The 25,529-nt window shown below is 27.4% G+C and overlaps 8 protein-coding genes across 9 annotated transcripts; 3 read left to right on the top strand and 5 right to left on the bottom strand.

Annotated features, from left to right (window-relative positions):
• Window positions 1-7,105: 7,105 nt before the first annotated feature.
• Window positions 7,106-8,762, bottom strand: OCT59_028373 (uncharacterized protein). Its single transcript, XM_066147238.1, has 7 exons — window positions 8,275-8,762; window positions 8,027-8,208; window positions 7,903-7,966; window positions 7,814-7,838; window positions 7,654-7,739; window positions 7,514-7,593; window positions 7,106-7,417 (listed from the first exon to the last, which is right to left on the bottom strand). The coding sequence occupies exons 1-7, from the start codon at window positions 8,512-8,514 to the stop codon at window positions 7,207-7,209; spliced, it is 888 nt and encodes a 295-aa protein (XP_065993963.1). The 5' UTR covers window positions 8,515-8,762; the 3' UTR covers window positions 7,106-7,206.
• An 11-nt stretch (window positions 8,763-8,773) lies between these two features.
• On the bottom strand, window positions 8,774-11,189 carry OCT59_028372 (uncharacterized protein). 2 transcript variants are annotated; one of them, XM_066147235.1, is made up of 11 exons: window positions 11,047-11,189; window positions 10,854-10,977; window positions 10,651-10,790; window positions 10,312-10,584; window positions 9,913-10,238; window positions 9,740-9,843; window positions 9,605-9,666; window positions 9,435-9,532; window positions 9,226-9,361; window positions 9,121-9,152; window positions 8,774-9,049 (listed from the first exon to the last, which is right to left on the bottom strand). In XM_066147235.1, exons 1-11 carry the CDS (start codon window positions 11,140-11,142, stop codon window positions 8,860-8,862), a joined length of 1,581 nt encoding a protein of 526 aa, XP_065993961.1. In that variant the 5' UTR covers window positions 11,143-11,189; the 3' UTR covers window positions 8,774-8,859. The 2 variants fall into 2 exon arrangements, with proteins under 2 accessions (XP_065993961.1, XP_065993962.1); XM_066147236.1 differs by having other exon boundaries at window positions 9,121-9,361.
• A 479-nt stretch (window positions 11,190-11,668) lies between these two features.
• Window positions 11,669-15,567, top strand: OCT59_028371 (uncharacterized protein; the record flags this gene model as incomplete). The annotated part of the gene is made up of 2 exons (XM_025319677.2): window positions 11,669-14,878; window positions 15,059-15,567. The coding sequence occupies 2 exons, from the start codon at window positions 11,669-11,671 to the stop codon at window positions 15,440-15,442; spliced, it is 3,594 nt and encodes a 1,197-aa protein (XP_025173199.2). The 3' UTR covers window positions 15,443-15,567.
• Window positions 15,568-16,191: 624 nt separating this feature from the next.
• Window positions 16,192-18,016, bottom strand: OCT59_028370 (uncharacterized protein; the record flags this gene model as incomplete). The annotated part of the gene is made up of 11 exons (XM_066147234.1): window positions 16,192-16,256; window positions 16,315-16,394; window positions 16,468-16,588; window positions 16,657-16,702; window positions 16,782-16,955; window positions 17,022-17,128; window positions 17,190-17,301; window positions 17,365-17,456; window positions 17,540-17,650; window positions 17,712-17,871; window positions 17,939-18,016. 11 exons carry the CDS (start codon window positions 18,014-18,016, stop codon window positions 16,192-16,194), a joined length of 1,146 nt encoding a protein of 381 aa, XP_065993960.1.
• A 118-nt stretch (window positions 18,017-18,134) lies between these two features.
• OCT59_028369 (uncharacterized protein) lies at window positions 18,135-19,651 on the top strand (the record flags this gene model as incomplete). Its single annotated transcript, XM_025311283.2, has 5 exons — window positions 18,135-18,299; window positions 18,384-18,642; window positions 18,707-18,899; window positions 18,968-19,198; window positions 19,273-19,651. 5 exons carry the CDS (start codon window positions 18,135-18,137, stop codon window positions 19,514-19,516), a joined length of 1,092 nt encoding a protein of 363 aa, XP_025173196.1. The 3' UTR covers window positions 19,517-19,651.
• On the bottom strand, window positions 19,611-21,467 carry OCT59_028368 (uncharacterized protein). The gene is made up of 6 exons (XM_025319674.2): window positions 21,301-21,467; window positions 21,039-21,167; window positions 20,634-20,972; window positions 20,414-20,565; window positions 20,120-20,345; window positions 19,611-20,053 (listed from the first exon to the last, which is right to left on the bottom strand). The coding sequence occupies exons 1-6, from the start codon at window positions 21,398-21,400 to the stop codon at window positions 19,785-19,787; spliced, it is 1,215 nt and encodes a 404-aa protein (XP_025173195.1). The 5' UTR covers window positions 21,401-21,467; the 3' UTR covers window positions 19,611-19,784.
• Window positions 21,468-21,558: 91 nt separating this feature from the next.
• Window positions 21,559-23,265, top strand: OCT59_028367 (uncharacterized protein; the record flags this gene model as incomplete). The annotated part of the gene is made up of 8 exons (XM_025319673.2): window positions 21,559-22,095; window positions 22,184-22,287; window positions 22,364-22,463; window positions 22,541-22,617; window positions 22,681-22,780; window positions 22,867-22,938; window positions 23,014-23,082; window positions 23,149-23,265. 8 exons carry the CDS (start codon window positions 21,559-21,561, stop codon window positions 23,263-23,265), a joined length of 1,176 nt encoding a protein of 391 aa, XP_025173194.1.
• OCT59_028366 (GTP-binding protein) lies at window positions 23,241-24,996 on the bottom strand. Its single transcript, XM_066147233.1, has 6 exons — window positions 24,931-24,996; window positions 24,697-24,825; window positions 24,008-24,588; window positions 23,808-23,941; window positions 23,614-23,736; window positions 23,241-23,543 (listed from the first exon to the last, which is right to left on the bottom strand). The coding sequence occupies exons 1-6, from the start codon at window positions 24,959-24,961 to the stop codon at window positions 23,444-23,446; spliced, it is 1,098 nt and encodes a 365-aa protein (XP_065993959.1). The 5' UTR covers window positions 24,962-24,996; the 3' UTR covers window positions 23,241-23,443.
• Window positions 24,997-25,529: the final 533 nt, after the last annotated feature.

Raw genomic sequence — 25,529 nt, 5'->3', positions numbered from 1 at the left:
TTGATATTATTCGCCATCTAGTAGTCGTACACAAACGAATTTATATTCATTGGATTCGTCTCACTGAGACGCGTCGAATGGTGCTAAGATCATATCTCTAGCACTGATAGATAGCTTGCTAATTCCAATTATTGATAAATCATTTAGCGTGGGTTAACGTGTGATCTATTGATGCTAGAGACATGATCTTACCACCATTCGACGCGTCTCGTCTAGACGAATCCAATGATATATGGCGCGACTTTATACGATCACTAGATGGCCGGCTATTCGATTTTTCGCATTTTTATAAAAATCGGATTAAACCGAACCGAACTGCCAGTTTTTCGGTTCAGTTCTTACGGATTTCGGCTCTAATCCGAACCGTCTATAATCCGGACCAAACTGACCCATTCGGAGCTTTAGTAAAAACTGGTTGAAAAGTTGATGAGGGAGTTGATGGGGAGTTTAATAGGGAGTTTACAAAAAAAAAAAATTTTTTAATGCTACTTTTTTGTTAAAGTAATTTCTTGATATCTGTCATATGATTATGTAGCACAAGTGTGATCATTTTTGCGAAACTTAATTTACCTAATTTTTATTAAATTATTGTCAAATTCCTTAATTCAGACAAATTTTGTTAATTCTGCAGATTGGCGGATATGTAATTGGATTTTACGATATATATTAGAAGTAATTAAATAATCTTTTGTTTTTTATACTGTTTACTAATAGTAATTCAGAAATGTTTATTTATTAAAGAATATGTCACTTACTATACATCTATTATATTATTAAAAATATAAAAAAGAAAACTAAATTCAAATTGCATATTGAAATGATTAAAAGTTTTATTGAGAATTTTTATTAAAGCTCTACATGAGCCAGCTTGAGCCGAGCTAAGGGCTAGCTCAGCTTGGCTGAGCTTGGCTTGTTCCAAAAGTGCACAAGCTGGCTCATTTTCAAATTATATAAAATTTAGTATAACTAAAATTTCAAAACGTGATATCTTCGCTAATATTGCTCCAAATTTAATGATTTTACTACCATTAGATTCGTCTCATAAAGAGGAATCGAATGGTAGTAAAATCATTAAATTTGGAGCAATATTGGCGAAGTTATCACATTTTGAAACTTTAGTTTTAATTTTTAATAAATTGAGTTAAGCCAACACTAAGCCAAGCTATAATTGCAGCTTGTTTGGCTTGATTTGGCTCAGCTTAAAAGCTCACGAGCTGGCTTGGCTCATGTAGAGCACTAATTTTATTATATGCAAAATAGGTACAATGAGTATCAATTTAAAGTAAGATATAATGATATATTTACAAAATATAAGCCATACTGATTTTATTTTGAGAAAAAACTTTATCTTACTTACTATACATGAAGTCAAAATTAAAGCCCAAGAATAGAAATATTTCGACTTGGGAAGGTCAAAAGTTGAAATTAAAGTCGAAATGGTTGAAATTACATCATAGTCATGTAATTTTTATAATTATAATTTAATATAAAATTTTAAACGTGAATAACTCCGTCAATATTGATGCTACAGATATGAAATACATATCATTGGAATCCTCTCGATGAGCTGAATCCAACCGTGTAAAGATCATAAAATTCGAATTACTGGATGCGGAGTTCGTTAACTTTGAATTTTAATATTATTATTTACTATAAAAATTATCATATGGGCCGATCCTTGGAATCTAATTTTTTTACACAAAAATAATTTTATTAAAGCAAATATAAATTATCATTTATATAAGAATAATAAATTTATACTAGATAATGCAAAAAAAACTAATTAATTATATAATTTTTAATTTTTTTTTAATATAAGATATCATTAAAATTTAAAAGATCAAATATAACTTTCATGACAAAATCATTGATAATTCTTCGTAGAAATAAGCTATACAAATAAATTTACATTCATTTGAAAGAGAAAATCGAGATCTATCTAATGAATCTAAAATCAAGTGAATTGAATCACTAGTTGCTCAGTAATTACGTTCAGTATATTTATTGAATTTTATCTAAATTTGATCATTAATTACTTCACATGTAGTGATTCAATTTGAATGATCTTTGCTCCCTAAGGTGATGCCAACTTTTATCTTTAAAATAAATTTAAAATAATTCGTTTAATATATGTAGATGTTTAGGAATCATCAATTATATTATTAATATAAAATTTTATAAGTTTGATAAAATCTGATATAAAAAAATTTATTAAATACCTGTAAATGCAAGCTACACGAATGAAATTATATTCATTTGAAAGAGAAAATTGAGTCTATCTAATAAGCCTAAAATCGAATGAATTGAATCACTGGATTGTGAATAATTACGTCTAATATATTTATTTTTAATTTTTAAATTTGATTTGACTTTGATCGTTAATTACGCCTCATCCAGTGATCCAATTTTCCTGATCTTTAATTCTTACGATAGAGCAAATTCTCAGCTTTCAAATGAATGTAAAATAATGACGTTAGCATATCTCCAGGAATAATAATGCACGATTTTGTCACCTGCATAAAGTCCGATCTGAAAATTTTATTTCTTACCAAAAAATGCTTTCATAAGAGAATCCCAAATTCTTTTACTTTATTTAAAAGATTTTATTTGCCATTTAAGGATTTTAGTAGAATAAATCTAATAAAATAATTTTAAAAAATAAAAAACAAATATATAATTAGTTATTTTGAAAAAAAAGAATATCTTATTATTCATTTTACAACTATTTTACATCATAATTATTTTTTATTTGCATGTATTTTTTACAAAGAAAAAACAATAAATTAAAGCTAAAAATTATGAAAAAATATGTCTTATCTATGTATATAAAATATTAAGTTTTTTCTTTTACTTACCACTTAAAAATAACTGCTATATTTGCTTATAAACTTTTTTGTCATATTTAATAAAAGTGAATAGAAAAATGATGGAAAAGTGATGGGCAGTGATGGGGAAAAAGAAGTGATTATTACCGTTATTTTTGAATATTGATTAAAAAAATTTTTATTATTTTTTATTAAATCTGAGTTACGTAAATATGTAACACATATTTAATTTAGATTTGTGTAATGTTAATCTTACTAAAATATTAAATTTTTATAAAAATCTTAATTTAGACTAATTCCAAAAATCGGCACATATGTGACTATTTAATACCAAATTTTAAACGTGAACAACTCCATCAATATTGATGCTACAGATATGAAATACATATCATTGGAATCCTCTCGATGAGCTGAATCCAACCGTGTAAAGATCATAAAATTCGAATCACTGGATGCGGAGTTCGTTAATTTTGAATTTTAATATTATTGTTTACTATAAAATCATATGACTATGACGTAATTTTGACCATTTTGACTTTTGGAGGGGCTCAAGTCGAAATCATTTTGACCATTTTGACCATTTCGGAGGTTAAAATTAACCAATTTCAGTTTAATGTTTATTACTTGCAATTCATAAGTAAGATATTTTATTGCAAAAGTTTTTACAATAGAAATAGAATTAACACAATATATTGAATCTTTAAATGAAGTTTTTAAAAAGCATGTAAATCAAGGAATTTTATTAAAGGAATTGGTAAAGAAGATAGAAAATAAATAAATAAATAAATATATAATGTGCATAGTCTAAAGCCACCACTTTTTTATTTTTTGGCCAAATTTATATAAAATCACGTGAGCAAATTTCATTGGTCAATATTTACTTATCATATATATATATAGGTGGGTTTGTAGAATAGAATACCAATTGTTTAGCCAGAATTAATATTAATTCTGGCTAAAATGATTTATAAATTCATATTATCAGAAAGAACCTGTTATTTTATTATATTTAAAATTGTAATACCTATTAAATTTTTTCTATATTAATTAAGAATAATAAACATATATTTAATTTGTTTCAAAAAAAAAATAAAATTAAAGATAAATAATTCTCATTCAGTTATTTAAACAAAAATATCTTTATATTAATTCTTAATTTAGGCCAGTTTATAAATTTTGGCCTGCATTATATTAGTATTAAACTGGCCAAATTCCTCCAAATTTATTCAAAACATAGTAAAATAACCAAAATTAAAACTTATATATCTTATGCTACAGTAATTCAATTTGAAAAAACTCTCTGTTACATAAAAGTATACTGTTTAAACTACAATATTACAGAAAGTTTTTTAAAAAAATATTGATTAAATTTTTTTTTCTATTCATTTGAAATCACATAATAAAAAGTGGTGGCTTTAGACTGTGTGCACTATATATATATATAGATAGATAAAGAATCACAATATAATTAAATTAAAAATTATTATAGTGCAAACCTATTAACTGATACTATTTTTAAAGATATAAGAGCTTAAATGAAACAGGCATTATTATACCAAAGAACTTTAGTTTCTATTGAATAAATTAATGAATTTGATGAAAAATTTGGAAATATTGTAAAACATATATATAATAGATCACAAATTAAATTATAAGAACTTTTAATAAATATTGATAAAAAAGAAATTCAAGAAATATAGGAAGTTAATTATATTGCAATATCTTCATTAATAAAGTTATATTATGTAGTGATATTTGGAGAAATAACATTACTTTGTACATACATATATATTATCAACCAGGAAATGCTATATCAGCACTAATATCAGATTTTTCTCCAATCTAACAAAGTTATTTTTCACATGAGTTTTATGTTTGTTTGAATTAATACCATCTGAAACAAACAATTATATTACAATTAATTAAAGATCTACAACTTATACAACCAATTCATTACAATATATTAATCAAATATAAATTGCTAATACTTATACATCGATTATTAGAGAAAATATTAATAAAAAGATCAAATTCAGTATTATGATGTCAGTAGCAAAAACTAGTGTTTAAATTGCTAGTTAGCTAGACTTCTTATAGAATTATTATAAAATACTGTCAAAATACTGCTTGAATATAAAAGTAATTTGTTATGAAGAGCCTTCTGTAATTCTATTAATATTTGATAGTAATATTCCAAAAATTTTAAATCTGGAATATTATAAGCCAAAATGACGTTTTCTGAAGTGTTATCATTAATAGAAGAGAGTAATGTTCAAAATATATCAACTTCATTTAAAACGTGTAATTATTATTAGGAAAAAGAATATAATATTAAGGAATGCAAATAAAAAACTTATTTAGTTGTAAAAGAATAAACATGATTTTTTACTTTTATATTTTTAAAAATTATTTTTTATAAAAAATTATTTTTAAAAAGAGCTGATTATCTTTATTAAATTTTACTGTTAGGTTAAAATACAAAATATATCTAATCACTACCCATTTAAGTGCAATAACAAATATATCTCATGAGTATATATTCTCAAATTTTATATAATAAAATACTTTAATTTATATATTATTTGAAAGTTACAGTTTTAGAGAATAAATATTATATGAATTTTTATATTTTTATTTTTCAAATTAACAATTATTAATATCTAAAAAAATAAAAATTAGCATTATTTCAAACTTTTTAAATTGTATTAGAAAAAATATTATACTAATAAAAAAAACTCCTAAAATTAAATATCTTTTAAATTTTTTATTTAAAATTTTTGCAAAAAAAAGTATTTAATATTGGAAAAATATAATTAATAAATTATATATAAAAAGGAAATATTATATGATTTTTTTTCTTTTTTAAACTAGTTTATAACCAATAACATTAATAATAAATTTACTAATAAATTTTTCTAAAAACTTCTATTAAAAGTAAAATATATTTAAAATTTTTGAAAATTAGGTAATTTTTTAAATATTTTATATATCATAATTAAATATTGATCACTATAAAGTTAAATAGTAAAAAAAAAAAATATTTTATATGATTAATAAGTAGTTTCATAAAAATTAAATGTTTTATAAATATAACAAGTAAATTTTATAGAATTTTAATAGATAATTTCTATTTATACACAATAATTATTTAAATAATTTGAGTATATTTAAGTATTTAAATAGGTTTAGTAGTTATTTAAGTATTTGTTTAGTCAGATATAATATAGTTAAAATTTTAATTGGATGTTAAATTCTCTGAATTAAAATTAAGTATATTTAAATATATTTGATTTCAAGTATACAGGTTTCCAAAAAGTAAATTTTCTATGCTGATTATTTAATGTTAAGCAGAATTAAATTTAATAAAAAATCAGGAAAAAAAAGAATTTATTAAATAAATCAAAATTGACATTCAAAATCAACTTGGACATTTTAAGTAAATTTGTGAAACAGATAAAAATGCACATATTGCATGTTCCTTTTAAATTATATTTATTAAAATTTTTTTTACATGACTTTTTAATAAATTCACATAATATATGTATAAACATCCAGTGCAAATTAAGAAATTTCATTTTAATAAACTAATTAGAAATTTTGAAATGCTGTAATTAATTAGAATACTATAATAATTTGAATTTGATGCTCTAAAAAACTTTAAAATTTGTAATCTGATATTTGATTTAATTCAATTTATAATCCAATACTTCAAATTATCCAATTTGACCTAACCTTAGGCCGCACCAATTCAATTTTTCGTTTAACATAACTCCTTCCCCCCTGTTTTTGGATTTTTTATGTAAAAAAAATACATGTAATTTAGGCCGGAATTATACAAATCTTTAAGTATTGGCCGGAATTATCATTCAAAATTTTTGCTCACTCTTTTGGTCAAAATTTTAGCCAATATTAATGGTAATTCTGGTCATGTATTGTATTTTATGTATTATTTTTTGTCCTCCCCCCCCCCCCCCCCCCCCCCTAGCAGCCTTAATATGCTAATTGAAAAAATAAATTCTTTTTTTGTAAAAAGTTTTTACATTATTTTCTTTTTTAAATTAAAGTTTAATATTAAAAGCAAGAGTAAGAAACCCTAAAGAATTAATTCCCAATACTTGGCGATGCTTTTTGGTAAGAAAACCTTTTATTAGAGGGTATGGGTTAAAAGTTGGTAAACATAATTCTTAAGTCTTCAAATTTATAAATCGTATCATGTATTTTATTAGGTAAGAAACCTTTGATATAAGTTATACATTTAAGATTCAGATTTACGAAGAAGTCCGAGGGGTAAAACAAAGATTCAGTGTTTATTAAACGAATTTCTAAGGAATTTATTTAACGGTAGGAAAATACACGTAATAGTCAACAGATCATAATATTATTATTCATTACAATTATCGTCAACCTCCTCATTGTCGCTCCAGCTCTTTTCACAAGTTCCTAATGGAAGTTGACCTGCCATTCTCTTAAATGCATATTTGAAAACTTTAAATCCTGATAACCCAGTTTCTTCCCACCATTTTTCAACAGTATATAAACCATCATACCGATAACCTTCTTTAGGTGCAAATTCGTTATCTAATTTGTGTCCTCTATACAATAATTATATTTAAAAGAAAAGATTTAAAGGTTTAAAAATTAAAAATTGTAAACTGCATGAAACTATTCATATTAATTTAATACGCTACCTAATTACTCGGACGGGTTTATTAGTTTCACATGAAATTTTAAGAGCCAAATTCCCGGCAGATAAAATTTGATCCTTTGTCTAATAATAATAAATAAGTTAAAATACTTAATTAACAAATTAGCAATCTAGTATATTAACCTGAGGTCCAGTCCTCAAATTCTTTGGATTGTTCTTCGTTCCCTTTAAATCTCTGCCACCAGAACCAGTATAGGTGAACGCTTCTCCTATGTATCATTTAATTGATTAAGAATTAAATTAAATTAAATTAAGTTAAAAAAATTATGGTGGTTTGATTTACCCCAATCAACATCATCTTCGTATCCCTAAAAAATCAATATATAATTATTAATTATTGATTATAAAACTCCATATGAGAAGAATACATACTCCCGATAAAGCAACGCTATAAGCTCCTTCACTTTCAGCAAATGCGATCCCAGCCACAGGTGGTCTGATTTATATAAAGATGTTATTAAAGTCAAAGCAATCAAATTATTGTAGTGATGCTTACGCGTGAACTCCTTGATGACTACATTCCATACGAGTTGCCCACCAAGCTCCAACTTCTACATCAGGAATTTCGCCAAATCGTTTTGGATTAGGACGATATTTTCTCCAATCAAGATCCTTTTTGGAAATATATGAATCACGTTTTCTTTCAACGACTTCAATTTCTTCAAAACTTTTAGCGGGCTATTAGATAATGATCATTAATGTCTGTTCCAAATTGAATCAATTTTTAATAAATTTATTTTTTACCAGTTTCGCTAACCGCGATGATCTTCTTATCCCTCTCCCACGTGATATCGAATCATCACCGGTTTCTGAACTTGTAGTATCCTTATTCCTATTAGTATTTGCAGCTCTACGATTATTTGGCTTACTAGTTTTTTTCACATAACCTTCTATAGTAGGTGGTCTTTCTAAACCTAGTTCACGTAAAATTTGTTTATTTGTTTCTATGTTTTTTAAACGTTTCTTTTCGTATTCGCTTAACATCCTGAACGGGTTTAAAAAAAAATATTGTTGGGAGTGAGTAGAATCATTCTTATAAGTTGCGATAAAAACGTGTAAATTTTCTAAATCAGTGATTTACTTTACATATTTAGTTATTTAATTTATGGGATAAAAAAAGATCTTTAAAAAGCCGAATAATCTTAAAATAAATCTCAGGCCTTAAATTTTTTGTTATTCATCGATTTTAACCGTGTAATAAAAACTGTTAGCATTATAGCAAACTCGAATCTAAAATAGAAATTTGATTTTTAACGTAGAAATTTTTAATAAAAATGTTTTCAACCATTAATTATTAGTATAGATTCTTTATAATGGAAATAACATTTATTAGTCTTCTAATATGGTATCAAACATTTTGTATATCCTTATAAACTTATTGCATTCATCTTCCACCTCATAAGACATTACACAAAAATCTATTAAAGGCCCACAACTTGCTTGACTCTTTAAGACATTACCCAACAGTTTGTGCATTCGATCTTTTAACTTTTGAAGAAACATTGGATTCTTATAAAGACTTAAATAAAATAGCAATTATTAATTAAATAATTTAAATTAATTTAATACATAAGTAGAAATAATACGTACTTTACTGGAGGCAATCCGTCCAAAAATGTATTCTAAAACGAAAATTTATTAAAAAATAAACAATTTAACATGCAAATGCAAAATAGATAACTTGTATTCATTTACCGCATCTTCGTTTGTTATTAATACCGGAAGAGTTCCCGCACCAAGCTCATCCTCAAATAATAAACCAAAATCGTATTTAAATACTTTTAATTTTTTAAAACATTGCGTACAATTTTCGTACTCTGCAAAATTCATTCTGGGAAAAGGAACGTTTACTTAATTTAGTAAATATTTAGATATATAAGGTGACAAGTTCATGCTTTTCTTACATTTTATTGCATCTATGACAGTATGGTCGAGAAAAGTCTTCAAAATTGGAGGGAATAACAGAAATTACACGGCCACGAGTTCGAAACAAACCTACAGGCTAAACAAGTAAAAAAAAAAAATTATTATATAACCTAATTAAAGATTAACGGAATCATCAGTTTATACCAACCTCTGGACAATCTTTTATATCATCTATGTCCGTAAGTTTAATATTATTATTGCATTTGATTCCTAAATTATTTAATAAGTCAAAGGCATAAATTTATAGAATAAATACTAGGATAACATTTGTTTAAATATATACTCGTTATTGATTGTTCCGTTGTGTCAGATTCAAGCTCAGGGGAAGAGTCTCTTTCGTGATATTCTAAAGAATTCTGATGCTCTTCATAATATGCATTCCTTCGACTGTCATAGTTAATAAAATATATCAAATTGTGAGATAATGTAAGTATTTACCAGATTTATGTTACATACCGAATAAGCTTGGCAATCTCAACATCATTTTTGTCTAATACATTGATTTTTTTTCTTCTGAGTTCTCTATCACCATGTAAAGCGGCCACTAGATCGCCATTTGTATTAATTTTCGCATGCAGATTTTGCAACAGAACAAATGTTCCGATCTGAAGATCTTCACCATCTTCAGCATGTTCATCCCATAATGTGATTTGCAAAATGCTTTCATTAGGAAGGCCATAAGGAGTATTCGTCCTATATTCTCGATTGCCAAGACGTTTGTTCTCGGTGAAATCGGTGACATAAAGATCCACGGCGTTCTCTGTAGGATAGACCATTACAACCTGGTTAAAAAAACACGGTAAACAATTATTAGAAAGTTACAAAAAGTAAAAGCAATAAGACATATAAAATTACCTCGGCAATTAAATCGAAAAATATATGAGGCGAAAGTTCCTCAATTCTTCTCCTTTGTCTGGACGAGGTTATGGAAGTATAATTTCCGACTTTTGGATTCGATAATGATGCACACCATCGTCTCAGATAATTGGCATACGCCATAATTTCTTTGGCATGCTGTCGCATGTTAAAAGGAAATTGCTGATTTTGGTTTGCAACATCACATATAACTTTAAACGTGGATTCTTCTTTCGTCGCCACGAGTTGCGTGGTTTCATGAAACGTATTAATCTATTAAATCCAAGATTGATTAAAATAACACATAGAATGATTGAATAATTTATTTAAAAATTTTACCCTTAGATGTTTTCCTATAAAAATACTACCAACGCTTAAGTCTGGCAAGTGTTCTTTCCGGGATCGGAATATATTAACGGAGATTCCTTTAACATTATTAGGTATTGATGGGTCAACCAGTGTAAGAGAACACGTATAATCTATTAACGAAAATAAAAATTTAATTAATGTTTCAAATGAAATACTTTATTCGCGTGCTATACCTGTTCCACTCGATTTTCTATTCGGGGTGTAAGAGACGACTACACCCACGACGTTAACTAGAGCTCCAGGTAATCGAGCTTTTTGGAGTAATATGAAACCATTAACAGGAGAATGTTCTGAGGTCTATTTATAACCAATGTAAAAACGTGAAATATATACTAATTTATGAATTATGTACAATTAAAAGCATACCAAACTAACGTTAACATTCTCGTCTGTTAAAGTTTCTGGAACCTCTTCATCTGAATGTTGTCCTGATTCCGAATCTAAACTTGAGACAGAGCTCATTTTATTTCAACGTTTTTTTTAAAAAAACAAAAGCGCGAATTTATTCTGATCAAACGCGTCAACCTGGTTGTAGTATTAATTTATTAATTGCAAATATATCGTTCTTGATTCATCAGATGTGGGCGCACAAAATATAATTCTTGGCCTATATATAGGTATATATAGGTCACGTTAGGGTATAATGTCTAAGGTATCTACCGACCACCGCTCAACGCGTCTTAGCGAAACTTATAAATTTATCACCGTCGAATTTATAGCTTTTATCACTCAATAACAGAAAAAAAAAAGTGGAAGGAAATTTGGATAATAATTGACTTAATACTTACTATTCAACAAGAAAAATAGAAAATGGGTTTTTCACATACAAAAGGGGCACATAAATTTGAAAAATTTGGCGTTGGACTATTTACTTTTTTTGTAGTTTCCGTTAACCAAATTTGGATAATGAAAAAAGAATTTTTCCGAGGGGTCACAAAAGTATAAAACGGAAATCATCTTATTTTCCTTTACAAAATATTTAGGTGAAATGTCAAAAATTGTAGATAACAATACAGAAGTTCTCAATTCAATTAGGAAATACTTTGAAGGTGACCTTTCTTGGAGCGTTCACATTGAATCTTTAGTAGTTTGGCTAGGAACTCAAAATATTTCAATTAGCGGTAAGGACCTCTCTAAGTTAGTACAAGAACATGAAGACGAGTTCGAAATTAACAAATCACCAAGTAATTCCGTAGAGGTTAAACTTAAAAAAGTGATAGCACCTGCATTTAATGGAAGTTCAATTGGGAACGGTTCTTATATTAAAGATATGATAGAGCTTCAACAAGCGGAATTCCTCAAGCCATGTTTACAAAAAACCATAAATAGCGAATTGAACACAGAGAGCTTGTTTTATGGAGAAACTATTAAAGGTTCTTCAACAGTTCTTCCCATGCGAATAACATTACCTATATCTTCTCAACCTAGAACTCCTCAAAACAAATCAATTGAAACTTTTCCAAAAAATATTGCTAGAGAAAGTAAAGCTTTAGAATGTGCAAAGAAATATCTCAATTCATTTTTAGTTGATTCGATCTATGATTTAGAACAACATATGAAATCGAAATGCGTAATAAATGATTCAGAATTTCAAAATTTTTTACGCGAACATAAGGAATTCTTTCATATTTTTTCTGAACGAGGGATTACGTGTATTAAACTTGCAAATCCATCAATAAAAATAACGGAAAATTCAAATACCATGATAAAAAGGCGGTTTTCTCAAACAGAACGACTGATAAAAGATTATATCATTAGACAAGGAAGAGACGAAGGTGTATCTAGCACCGAATTGTCTATATCCCTAAGAGGAATAGAAGGATGCATCACCGATGAGCTTGAAGAATTTCTCAAAAGTTGCAAAGATCCATTTGAATGTTTCCTCAAGAATGAGTATTATTATATAAAAATGAAACCTCAGCCATCAAAACCAGTGGTTTCCGCTCTACTTAACACTAATAGTAATAATTCGATTCTTCAATTAATTCGTGAATTTCTAATGAAACAAACAATCGCATCCGTAACGGAAATTAAAGAGCATTTGAAAACATATAAAAATTTACCAACTTTTTCGATTCCCGAATTTGCAAATTCATATTCTAGTGAGTTAATATCTAAAAATGTTGATGGAAATCTCTATCTTCGTCTCAAACCAACAGATGATAATATTATCTCTTACATACGTAAATATTTATTTGAGTTTGGAAAAACCAAACTTTCAACTATGGAAGATTACCTTAAACTCCGAAACATGTATCCACGCAACAATTTGAAAGATTTTTTATATAATTTATCTGACTTTAAATTAACTGGGGACACCGAATTACATGTTCAATCTCATAATGTCGATATTGCTCGACTTCTCCGTCAATATTTGAAGGGAAACGGCGAAGTATTAATTTCAATGGTTTACGATTATCTTAACAAGAAATATATACATCTTGATTGTAAGTTGATTGAATTTCTGGAAGATTATCCGGAGTTTGTACTCTCACAAGGCCCAATTGATATTTTAGTTAAATATAAATCTGCACCGAACGAAATTTCACCAAAAGAATTTGTTCGCAAATATGTCATGTTTGAAGATGGAAAAGTTCCTTTACGCGTTTTGGTTTCACATTTAAATTGGAATAATTCATTTCCAGAATTCAAATTGGTTGAACTTATACAAAATAGCGAAGAATTCTTACTTGAGACTTTTGAAAATGAAAAATGGATCACTTATGATGCACTAAAATTAAATACAGCGATTGATGATAATGTAAGTTCTACCGACAAAGTTAATTCACAAAATGAAAGAAAAACAACAAAATCAAATAAATTAACTCTCCCAAACGCTCAGATTCTTAAAGATCAGGAGAAACCATCTTTAGAAAAGTCAATAATTGACGTAAATACAAAGTCAATAGAATCTGATACATCTCCACGAACACATATATTTGCGATATCATCAGAAGTTGGTAAATCAGCCCCTCAATCACCTGTACTACTTGAACCTTCAAAGATTAAACCTCCTCAGTTCGAGTCTAAAACTCCAATATCTCTTCAACCTATTACTTTGTCTCCAACAAATGTTCAATCCTTGACAATATCCAAATCCGAAACATCTCCTATAATAAATGAACAAGTTCCCAAACCTTTTCTGTCCGAAACTCTAATTTCTATTCAAATGAATAGATTGAGTAATCAACCGAAGGAAGCCCGTAATACAGAGAATGATATCCAAGAATTAATTATAAGCGACGAGTCTTCAACTGAAGATATATCGTATCAAAATCATTTGTTTTGTCATTCTTTGTTGGAAACAAAGCGTTCACTTTTTAATAGCTACACGAGTTTGGGTACTTTGGAATCATTGCCAAATGAAATAATTTACTTAAATGGAAAATATCCATTTTCCATGATTATTACGGGTCTTCCTAATTCTGGTGTGAATCAAACCAAGAATACCATTCTAGAAGGCTTCTTGATCAAGAATACGCGTCTTGGCAAATTAAATTCTCCTTTTTCGGCTTTAATATTCCGATATGATAACAGTGTAATGACTCTACCTTGTGAAAGTGCTTTAATTGCTACGTCAGCTAAGCATTCCAAAATGTTTGATCAAGACACTCGAGCAGAAAAAGTTATTATATTGGTGACTTTATCCAATTATCAGAATATGTTAAGATTATATGCAAATATCGGTAATTGCGAGGTTATCCCTTTGTTATTTTCTGAAAATGATTTATGTATTAATGATATAAAATCATGGATAAATGTTGAAGGAGGGGATGCTCAAATTCACGAACAGGTTAAAGCATTGATTAATGAGACTCTATGTTTTTATACAAATAGCCAGTTTAATTATAACGAATTTTGTATTCAATTATATAATGGATGTATCAACAATCCAGAAGTGAAAACTTTTCTCAAAACGCGATTGGGCAAATTAGATTCTTTTATTGTTGAAAAGCTGAAAGATAATATAAATTTACAAATTAAAAGTTTTATTGATAAGTTTGTTTCATTAAAAGAATTGTTCCAACCGGGAGCTGCAGTGATTGTTGACTTGAGTGATCCCTTACTTGGTGTTAAAATGGCGTCAGAACTTTTTAATATTATTCTTGGAATTTATACCCGGTGTAATTTAAAATCAAGTGTGGTTGAGATTGAATCTTATGTTCGTAAGCTTGTAGTTTTGGATGAAGCCCATAAGGTAAGTTTGCTGTCTTCTTTTACCTTACATAAGCAAATCGAGATTAGATCGTTTTAATAGTAAAATAATTATGATATTTTATTCCTATTGGAAAAAAAGAAATGATTATAATAGTTTTTACTAAAAAGGTTTTTCAAAAAAAATACTCTCTAAAATCTTTACTTTCATTTGATTATAAAGTTTCTAGTAGCCAATACATCATTAGCCACAACAATACATCATCTTCAATCCTATCCACAATATCACAAAGTGAGTCTAATTATAACTACATATGAGCCAACTTCAATTCCTATTCCTATATTGTTACAATCAAATATTCTTTTACTCCATCACTTTTCATCACCTTTATGGTCTCAGTTTCTTTTACAACATATTCCTTTTTCAGAAGTAAATTTTGAGAAATTATTGAGTAAAGTTATGAGACTAAAAGTAGGAAGAATGGTTGTATTTTGTCCTCATAATGATAATGACTTTGGTTTAATCATAAATAACAGTAAAAAAAAAGAAATTGAAAATAGAAATAGCTATGTAATTATATTAAGAAAAAGAATTACTTTTACATAATATTTTTTAAAATAATAAGATAAAAAATAATTAGATAATTATAAATAATTTAAAAATTATTATAGTTAAAACATTTTATTTTTAATTTTTAGATATTATAAATAAAATAAATTACAATACTATGTAAAATAATTCAAGTATCATTTTTCATTATACTATTTTATAATTATTATATATAATATATTTACAAAAAAGTAAAAATATTATTTGTAATAATGTATAATACAAAATTATATAATTTTCCAAAAAAAGTAAATTTTTTTGCTAATGATGTATTATAACATTTTTGGTTTAAAAATAAGATATATAATAGGTTGTTTCATATACATTTATTTTTATATAATACAGTTAGACCTTTATAGTTACACGTTCTATAATTGCATCTACTATGTAATTCAATTTTAAGCTTATATAATATCTAATTATTTTCCTCTATAAATGCACACTCTTTAAATGAAAATTATGCATATAATTCCAAGAAATATGCAATTATAAAGGTCTAATTGTATTAATAAAAAGTTTAAAAGTAGTTTTAAACTTTAAAAGATTTAAAACTAAATAATAAAATCTAATTTTAAAAATTGGTTTCAAAATACCAAATTTATTTAAAATATTTATTTGGTTAAATTAATATATAATTTTTTAAAAATATTTTATCGCATATTCTTTAATTTTCTTTTATTTAAAAATTATATATTATTATTCATAAAGAGTCCTTATCAATTTTACTCACATCCTTTTCTGATTTATTAATTTAGCAAACATTTTGCAATTTGACTTCCAATTTTAGCATTATTTTTTAATAATGAAATGTCTATAAAAATAAATAAAATTAATATGATTATTATTAACTAATTTTTTTGTATACATACTTGACTTTAAAGAATCCCCTTGTGTAATTTCATTAATTCTTTTAAGCAAAAATGGGGTTATATCTTTTCCACTAATTTCTCTAAAAAATGTGTTATGTTAAAACAATAAATCATTGCACATAAAATGGTTACAAAATAAATAATTATATATACTTTGCTTCAGCTAAAGCAATACTTAATGCTTCCTGTATTTTATTAGCATCAGCAGCCTCATTTTCGGGTATTGGTACTGCTATAAGCATTCCGCTATTTAGTTGAAGTTGTATATTTGCATCTAAAAAACTTATTATTTAAATGTAAATTACTCATCACTTAAAAAAGTTTTATCCTAAAAAGATATACCTATTAAAGCAGCACACTCTTTTACAGTTTTCAAATTTGATGGACTCTAAAAATAATAATAATAATAAAATATTATTATCGCAATAATATCAGGAATCTGTTTCAAGAAAAGGAAATTGTCTAACCAAATCGAAATTTTCATTACATTCTGATCTAACAAATACTTCATAAGAAATCTCAATTATAGGTAAGCCCTTAAATACAAAACATTTACTTACCATAAATCCACTCCTTGGTGTAAAAAAGGCTGGAAAATCTCTCGTTTCCCCAAATGTTGTTACTGATACACCTTGAGTTTCCTTACCAATTAAGAAATAAATGTTAATTATAATTGCTTAATATAATATTAAAGTCTAATTTCTCACCAGATATTCCAAAGTTTTCTCAATATCCAATATTGATTTAACTCCCGCACACACAACAGCTACGGGAGTTCTTCCCAATTCAACCAAATCAGCACTTACATCCATAGCTGTTTATAAAATAATGAGAATGAACACGTTTGATAATAATAATATTATTATTACACTTACATTTTTCTGCGCCCCAATGAACGCCTCCTATGCCACCAGTAACAAACACTCTAATTCCTGCACGATGAGCTATAACCATTGTTCCGGAGACAGTTGTAGATCCTGTTAATCCCTAATTTAAAAAGAAATTATCACCTAGTCATTCCAGTACGTTCAAATACATAAATATGATTACCTGTGAAACAACATATGCAAGATCTCGACGAGAACTTTTTCTTGCTTTTTGTCCCATTTGTGCAAGTGTCTCTAATCCATTAGACGACAAACCTGTATAGGTTATAGGTTGAAATAACTTTAGATTCAATTATCACTAGAAATATATAAAATCTTATTATTGATAAAGAACTTGCCTACATTAATTTTTCCATTTAAAATTGCTATAGTTGCAGGTATGCTACCATTTTCCCTAACTATATTTTCAATTGCTACTGCTGTTTCCAAATTCTGAGGATATTGCATACCTTGAACAATGGGAGAAGTTAAAAAGTATTTTTTATTTACGAGGAATTGTATTATTTATACCATGGCTTATTACGGTAGATTCTAAAGCTACAAGGGGTTTATTTCCTTGTAAAGCTTCAAAGACTTCAGGACTGTAAACCCAGCCTTTAACTTCTAACGTGGACCTTGAGAAAACGCCATATCTTTTTAAACTTGAAGTAAGATATGGTTTATATAAAGGCTAAGGTAAAAAGAGAAGGTTTGGCATAAGAAATTTTATAAGAAAAATTAATGTTTTATCTAGTTACCGAAAAAGCTATTCTGTTTGTTGATTTTTCGAGAATGCGAGAAATGCTTGTATTAAAAGAACGGTATAATGTCGCCATTTGAATCCTAAAGAGAAAATCGAGATCGCGAAAAATCACTATTTAGACAATTTTGGAGATATGTCACGTGATATAACAATAAAACACTGTGATCATCGAGAAAAATACAACTAAAAAAATGGTCGACTTGACTTCAGAATTCAGAAAAATAGTCACTGAAATATTAAGTAATAATTCTACTTTAGAAAAAGAGAAAAAGAAACAACGTAATGATATATTGCCACCAGCTAAAAAGAATGCCAGAGAAGTACAAGACGAGTTTCTAAAAGAAGCTTACCGAATAGTAAGAATAATCATCCACAGTCTTAACAAAGTGTATTTAAAATATTAAGTTTATTTTTGTTTCTGCGTCTACTTTTTATTTTAGGCTTTCCATATCAATAATTTAAAGATATTTTTACTTTCAATTCGAAAAGCTTATTTAAATACTTCTTCGCGGCAGTTAAAACCTGTCTATAATTATCTTAGTCCATCTGCATCCGATAATAAAGATAAATTTTTTTTAACGAAATTTGATCCTTCTACAACTTTAACAGATAAAGAACGGGATGAAATTGATTTACATGCTAAAATTGTTATACAACAATGTTTAGATCGAATCAAGAAATTGGAAGAGTCTGAACAAAGTAGGTTCAAATGTCGGATTTATCGAGTTTATCTTGTTAATTAATAAATATTATACTATTACAGAACGACAAAATTCAATTATGAATAATACATGGAATAAACTTTTATCAACGGCTTTTTCGATTGAGCATGATATGTTGGCAGCCATTCGCAGTAGTATAACATGGTATTTAAACAAACGATTAACTGAAATATCAAAAATACAAAAAGACCAACAGGAAACTAGGATCATGAAAGAAATCGAAAAACGTGAGAGGTGAATATTTCAATCATTTATTTAAGTTATTTCCTAATTTATCAACAAGACTTAAATTTTGTGTTTAGTACATTATATAAGTCAGCTTCAATTAGGCCTTCTACTCCTTCACTTCAAATGATGATAAATGAAGAAAAGGAGATATCAGAAAAAAATGATAGGGGATTAAATAGAGGTACAATAGGAGAAGAAGAGGATGATGAAATAGAACAAAGTTTAACAGCAGAACAAAAAATGATGTTGGAAATGGAAAATGAAACAATGATGAAAGAATTAGCTACTGCTCTGGAGCAAGTCAAGTGAGTTTATGGGCTTTATAATAGGGAAATTCTTCATTCCATTAACCGACTCTTCTATTTTTGTAATTTAATAGTCAAGCAGAAAAAGCATTATTAGAGATATCAAATTTACAAACAGTTCTTTCAAATCATTTAGCAGTTCAAACACAACAAACAGATAAATTATATGCTGAAGCTATTGCCACTACTGATAGAGTACAAGAAGGAAATTTAATGTTGCATCAAGCAAGACAGAGAGCTTCTGATACGAGAAAATGGATTTTAATCTTTTTAATAATAGCTAGTTTCATTTTATTATTCTTGGATTGGTACGATTAAGATTATTATTCATAGTAGAATTTGCAAAAAAATATTTATTTATTTGTAATATAATATTCGGTAATTATAATGGATATTAATAATGATCGAATTAAGAAATAGAATGATTTATAAATACTTGAATTATTACACTTTATTAACATGTAATAACTTACTTCATGCAAAGCATTATCTACACTTACATTAGTAAAAGAGTAAATATAAACAAAACTATAATCACCTCTGAACTATTATTTACTGATACTCCGATACGAAATAAAAAAATCCATTAACCACTTGCTTCAGCTGATACCTCAGTTGATACAACTTCTTCTTTGATAGTATTATCACTTCCAGCAGCAGTTGAAGCAGTATTTGCTTTCTTTTTCTTCTTTTTCTTCGGTTTGCCAACACTAGTAGATAGTAATTGCAAAATTTCTTCATCTTCTAATTTTTTATCACTTTGAACTGTTTCTGGGTCATATAAGGTATCAGTGATTATACTAGTTCCATTTTTAGTTAATAAAATTGTACTAAAGAATTGTGCAACAAATTCTCCTATAAAACGTAAAAATTTTTAATAAACACTTTAAAAAATATCTAATAAGGAAATTTTACGCTTGCCTTCTTTTTCTTGATAAACTTCATATGGAGCTACTAACGAATGTTTAGTACATTCAATTATGCCCATCTTAGCTTTTTTTTCATCACTCAGAGCTCTTAAAGGAAATGGAAAGCTTCCAAATGTTTGACTAATCTCATTATATACAAGACGAGAAGCTTTCAACTTCAATAAATAAGTTATATCGGTTTTTTTATACACTGTAACACGTTTAGTTGTTGGTTTAGGCTATATAAATTAAGAAAAGGTTAAAGAATATGATTTTATAGAAGAAATTCTCTAATAATACAACGTACCTTTCCTTCACCAGTAGAGATCAATATATCAACACCATATACTTCGTTCTCACCAAATTCTACTTTATCAACTTTCTGATTTTCATTCGGATTGAGAATGATTTGCTTCTTACCTTCAATATTATTTTTTTCTTGTTGATACGATAACATACCTATAATAAAATAAATTTTACGTTAAGGTTTCATCTAAAGAAAAAATCTTTGCATAATATTCTCACACCTTCCACAGAATTCGTATCGAAAGCTTTAGCAATTTTTTGTATTGTGTCAGTAACTTTCATATTGCCCGAACCAGGCTTTATCAATCTCAGTGCAGCTTCAGAAGCTAAATGAGCAGCTGTCAATAAATCCGCTCTGCGCCCTTTAACAGGATTCTCCTTTGATGCTCCAACAACAATTGTAGTGGCTACGATTGCTGCAAATCCGTCGATTTGTGTTCCCAACTGAATTTTTGCCACATCTCCATTCTTTAAAACTTCTGAACTATCCGGATCGGACGGTAATGGAGAAAAATGACAAATAATATGATTCACTGATACACAAGTTGGAAATGCAATACCTATACAAATCGAAAAGCAAATTTAACAAGAAAAGTACATAATTTAAAATTAAAAAATTTTGTTACCTTTGGTAATATTTTTTGCTTTTGTAAAGAGAAGTTTTACATTCTCTTCAATTAAATTATCGCCTTTTGCACAAAGATCAATAATTTTCGCTCCATCCACAGCGGATTCAACCACCTTTTTGAGCACGCCTAAAAGTATTTTGAAGAAGGTTTATTAAATATTCTCCCTTGTATTCTTATTATTTCCACTGTGATATTCTAACTAAAGCGCTATCTCCAAGCATGTGAATAAATCACAATTACTATTATATAAAACACGTACAATTCGAAACTTCAGCTGCCATTTTATATTTATTAACAACTTCATCGTTTTCAATGGTTATTACTTCATTATCTTCTAAATCTTTATCTTTGTCCGCCATTTTTCCTGCTTTTCGGTAAACAAGTATAACAAGAATAAAATTCCGTGTAGAACCCTATTTTTGGTGCGAAAATCGATTTAAAAATTTTACCATTATCTGATGATCTTAATTTAGCCTATCAGATTGTCAAATTACCAACTTTTTCACAACCAAAAACCATGACAGAACACGAAATGCGAATTAATGAGGAAACTGCTACGACTGCCTCAAATCAACAAGTAACTAACACTGAAACAAATAATGATACGTCATTAACTTTATTTCACAGTTCTAGTATAATAGATCGTAAAAGTAAATTTGTAGCACATGCGAAAAAAGTTCTAAGTAAAGAAGGGGCGGAATCATTTTGGAGAGAAGTACAAGCAACTGAAAAGGGAGCAACGCATAATATATTAGCTTTTCGTATACAACTTTCTGATGGAACTATCATAGAAGAATATAATGACGATGGAGAAACTTACGCAGGAAATCGTGTATTAACATTGTTAAAAACATTAGACGCAAAAAATGTTGTAGTAGTAGTTACAAGATGGTTTGGAGGTCAATTGCTGGGTCCAATAAGATTTGATCATATTTTAAAATGTTCAAGAGAAGTTTTAGATAAGGGATCATTAATCAATACAAATAAACCTTTGACAAGTATTAATAAACGTGTTGGATATTCTACGAATTCTATTATTGTTAACGGATGTCAAGTATTTATATCCAAGAAAGATTTTCTTTTTAGCTATCATTAAGAGAGGTTAATTCTGATTATTATATGTATTCTTCTCTCTTTTGTAGAGAGGAAATCCTGTATTACAATTTATACGTAATGTACCTTGGGAATTTGGTGACATTGTTCCTGATTACGTAGTAGGTCAAACAACTTGTGCTTTATTCTTAAGGTACATCAAAAAATTGTAAAGTTCATTGATTTAACGCTTCATAAATGAATTTATGCGATTTTAAAATCTACTTTAGTCTTAGATATCATCGACTTCATCCTGAATATATTTACAATAGAATGGATAAATTAGTACATTCATATGTATTAAGGATATTATTAGTTCTTGTTGATACAGTAAGGATTGTCTAATAATTTATTTCTAAAATTAAACTTTCTTCTCTAATTTTTCATGTTTTTATGTTTTTTAACAGGATAGTCATAAAGAATCTATAAGAGAACTTACAAAGATATGTGTTATAAATAATTTTACAATGATATTATCTTGGAGGTAATTGATTTAATTTCTTATCTTAAATGTAAAGATATAAGGTAAAAAATTTTTTATTTATAGTTCAGAAGAAGCTGGTAGATATTTAGAAACTTATAAAGTCTTTGAGCACAAACCGCCTGATTTGATTATGGAAAAAATAGAAAATGATTATTTATCAAAAGTAAGTATATTCAAATTCAAATATTATATTTAACTAATTTACTAAAATTACTAAAATTGAATTTTTATTTATATATCATTTGAAAGCTAACACATTGTATGACACAAATTAGATTTGTTAACAAGACAGATGTAGTTACTCTCGCATCCACATTTGGAGTATGTATTATTATCAATTACATACTATTAATGAGCGTATATTAAAATTATATCTCCAAATACTTGTAACTATAGTCCTTAAAAAATATTATGGAAGCCACACCAGAAGATATGTCGATCTGTCCAGGAATTGGCGAACAAAAGGTAATAAATGGATTGAACAATAAAAACAATAAAAAGATTATTATTAAATATTCTGTATTTATTTAGGTAAAGAAAATACAAGATGCTTTTGAACAACCATTTTCTGTATTAAAAAAACTTAATAGTAGTAGTAAACATAAAGAAAAAGAAATAGTATTGAATGATGAACAAGATATTTTATAATTTATAATATAATAGCAAACCAAATTTACATTAAATGAACAGAATATAATATATCTTGAATTAAATATGCATATGCATTAAGTTAAATTTGCATTAATAATTAAATCAAAATGAAAAATAATCCTATACCATTTCTTTCTTATTTTTTGAACAAATATCAATACAATTTTATTTTATATTATTGCTTGACTAACTGTACAACATCTTCATCGTTAAGTACATGGGTTAATCCAACTTTTTGTGGTTGATGTTTAGCTGAGCTTCCCCATACCAATGCACTATTAAAAAAAAATTGTTTAAAAATTCATAAAAAAAAGGTTTTTAAAATTTCCATCATTAATTACTTACTATTTAAATTGTTTGACAATTCCTTTATGAATACTGTTGCAAAAATCTTCAACTGTGCGTTGATTTTGTCTTAATACAACTGGTGCACTATAATCTGGTAATTGACCTTTTGGTTTCGTGTAACTAAAAGTGAAAGAAAAAACAATACGTGAATAATTAAATAAATTAATGAAATGTAGTATTTTATTACTTACATTCTAATTAAATCAAGATATTCCCACGTTTTATCTAATAACTCATCAAAATTCCATTCATGATGAGCTGAAATAGGAACTGCATGTGGAATTTTATAAATCAAATCTAATTCTTCAATACTAATTTGATCGATCTACATAAACTTTCTTTAGTATAAGTTTGAATAAAAATCTTCCTTAATCCATTAGAGACAGTGTACCTTATTAAGAACATATATAGCAGGTATATAAATCCTTCCCTCAATCACATCAATTAAATCATCAACAGTAGCATCACATTTAAAATTAACATCAGCATTGTGAATTCTATATTCACTCAATACAGCTTTGACTTGATCCAAATCTAGATTAGTTAAGGGTACTGTATTAGTCATATTAATACCACCTTTATCCTTTTTCTTAAAATAAATATTTGGTGGCTGTTTATTCAATCTTATCCCAAATCCTTCTAATTCTGTTTCGATGATTTTTTTATGTGTAAGCGGTTTCAATACATCTAGAACCAAAAAGATCAATGAACATGTTCGTGCTACTGCAATTACTTGACGGCCTCTACCACGACCGTCTTTAGCTCCTTCTACTATACCGGGTAAATCTAATATTTGAATTTTTGCTCCTTTGTATTGTAATACTCCTGGTACTGTTGTTAATGTTGTAAATTCATAAGCTGCTACTGCTGAAAATGTTCCCGTTAATTTAGACATTAATGTAGATTTCCCTACTGATGGAAATCCAACAAATCCTATTCTTGCAACTCCCGTCTTTGCTACGTCAAAACCGACTACACAAATAAAACAAAGGGTATTAATTGGTAGAAAATGTATTTACAAAAACATGCTTTTTAGGTAATAAATATTCCTCACTCTGATTGTTGATAATAACGTACCACCACCCCCTCCTCCGCTTCCTCCTTGAGGTGTCATAAGTTCTTTACGTAATTTAGCTAACTTAGCTTTCAAAGTACCTAGATGGTACGATGTAGCTTTATTCTTTTGTGTACGTGCCATTTCGGCTTCAACTTTTCAATAGTATTCCAAAAAAAAAAATATCAATAGCTAAAACACTAACCATTTTTAAGCAATGAAAATTAAAATATAAAAATTAATAATAAAATGATACCAACTTTCTTTAATCTTGTCAACGATCGATGACATTTTCCTAATTTTCCGCTAAAAAACAAAAGTATATTAATTTAAATTCTTCACGATAATCGTAAATTTATATCTTGATGTGATAAATGAGATATTTCCTATTTCTGGTCGGCATTACGGCGTTACAAATATTATACGTCTTGTTAAGCATCACGTGATATTTTATAATTTAAATAACATCCGGGAATTTACCGTATTTTATTGAAATTAAGCACCCCTCGAAAATAAGCACCCCACTCAAACTTTTTTATGCAAAAGTTATATATATTTCTAATAAAAATAATATCAAAATAAGCACCACCCCCAAAATTTTCGTCCAAAACTCTAAAATTTGTTTCAATCCGCTGACTTTTTCAAATTGTATCACAAGTCTATTTTTACTTCTTCTTAATATGCAAGTCTGACTCCTCATCTCCAAAATCATCATATAGGTATTAAAGTATTTTGACAACTCGAGCTTGATTGACTTTTATATTAAATTGGTTATCAGTAACAAAATAATCAGACTGCATTAACTTCGATTGAAAATTCTTAGTTTTCGCCTTTTGCATTGTAAAAAAAAGAGAACCAG

The sequence above is a fragment of the Rhizophagus irregularis genome, chromosome 8, assembly GCF_026210795.1.
Source record: "Rhizophagus irregularis chromosome 8, complete sequence".
Classification (NCBI taxonomy): domain Eukaryota; kingdom Fungi; phylum Glomeromycota; class Glomeromycetes; order Glomerales; family Glomeraceae; genus Rhizophagus; species Rhizophagus irregularis.
This window is presented reverse-complemented; position numbering and strand designations above follow the sequence as displayed.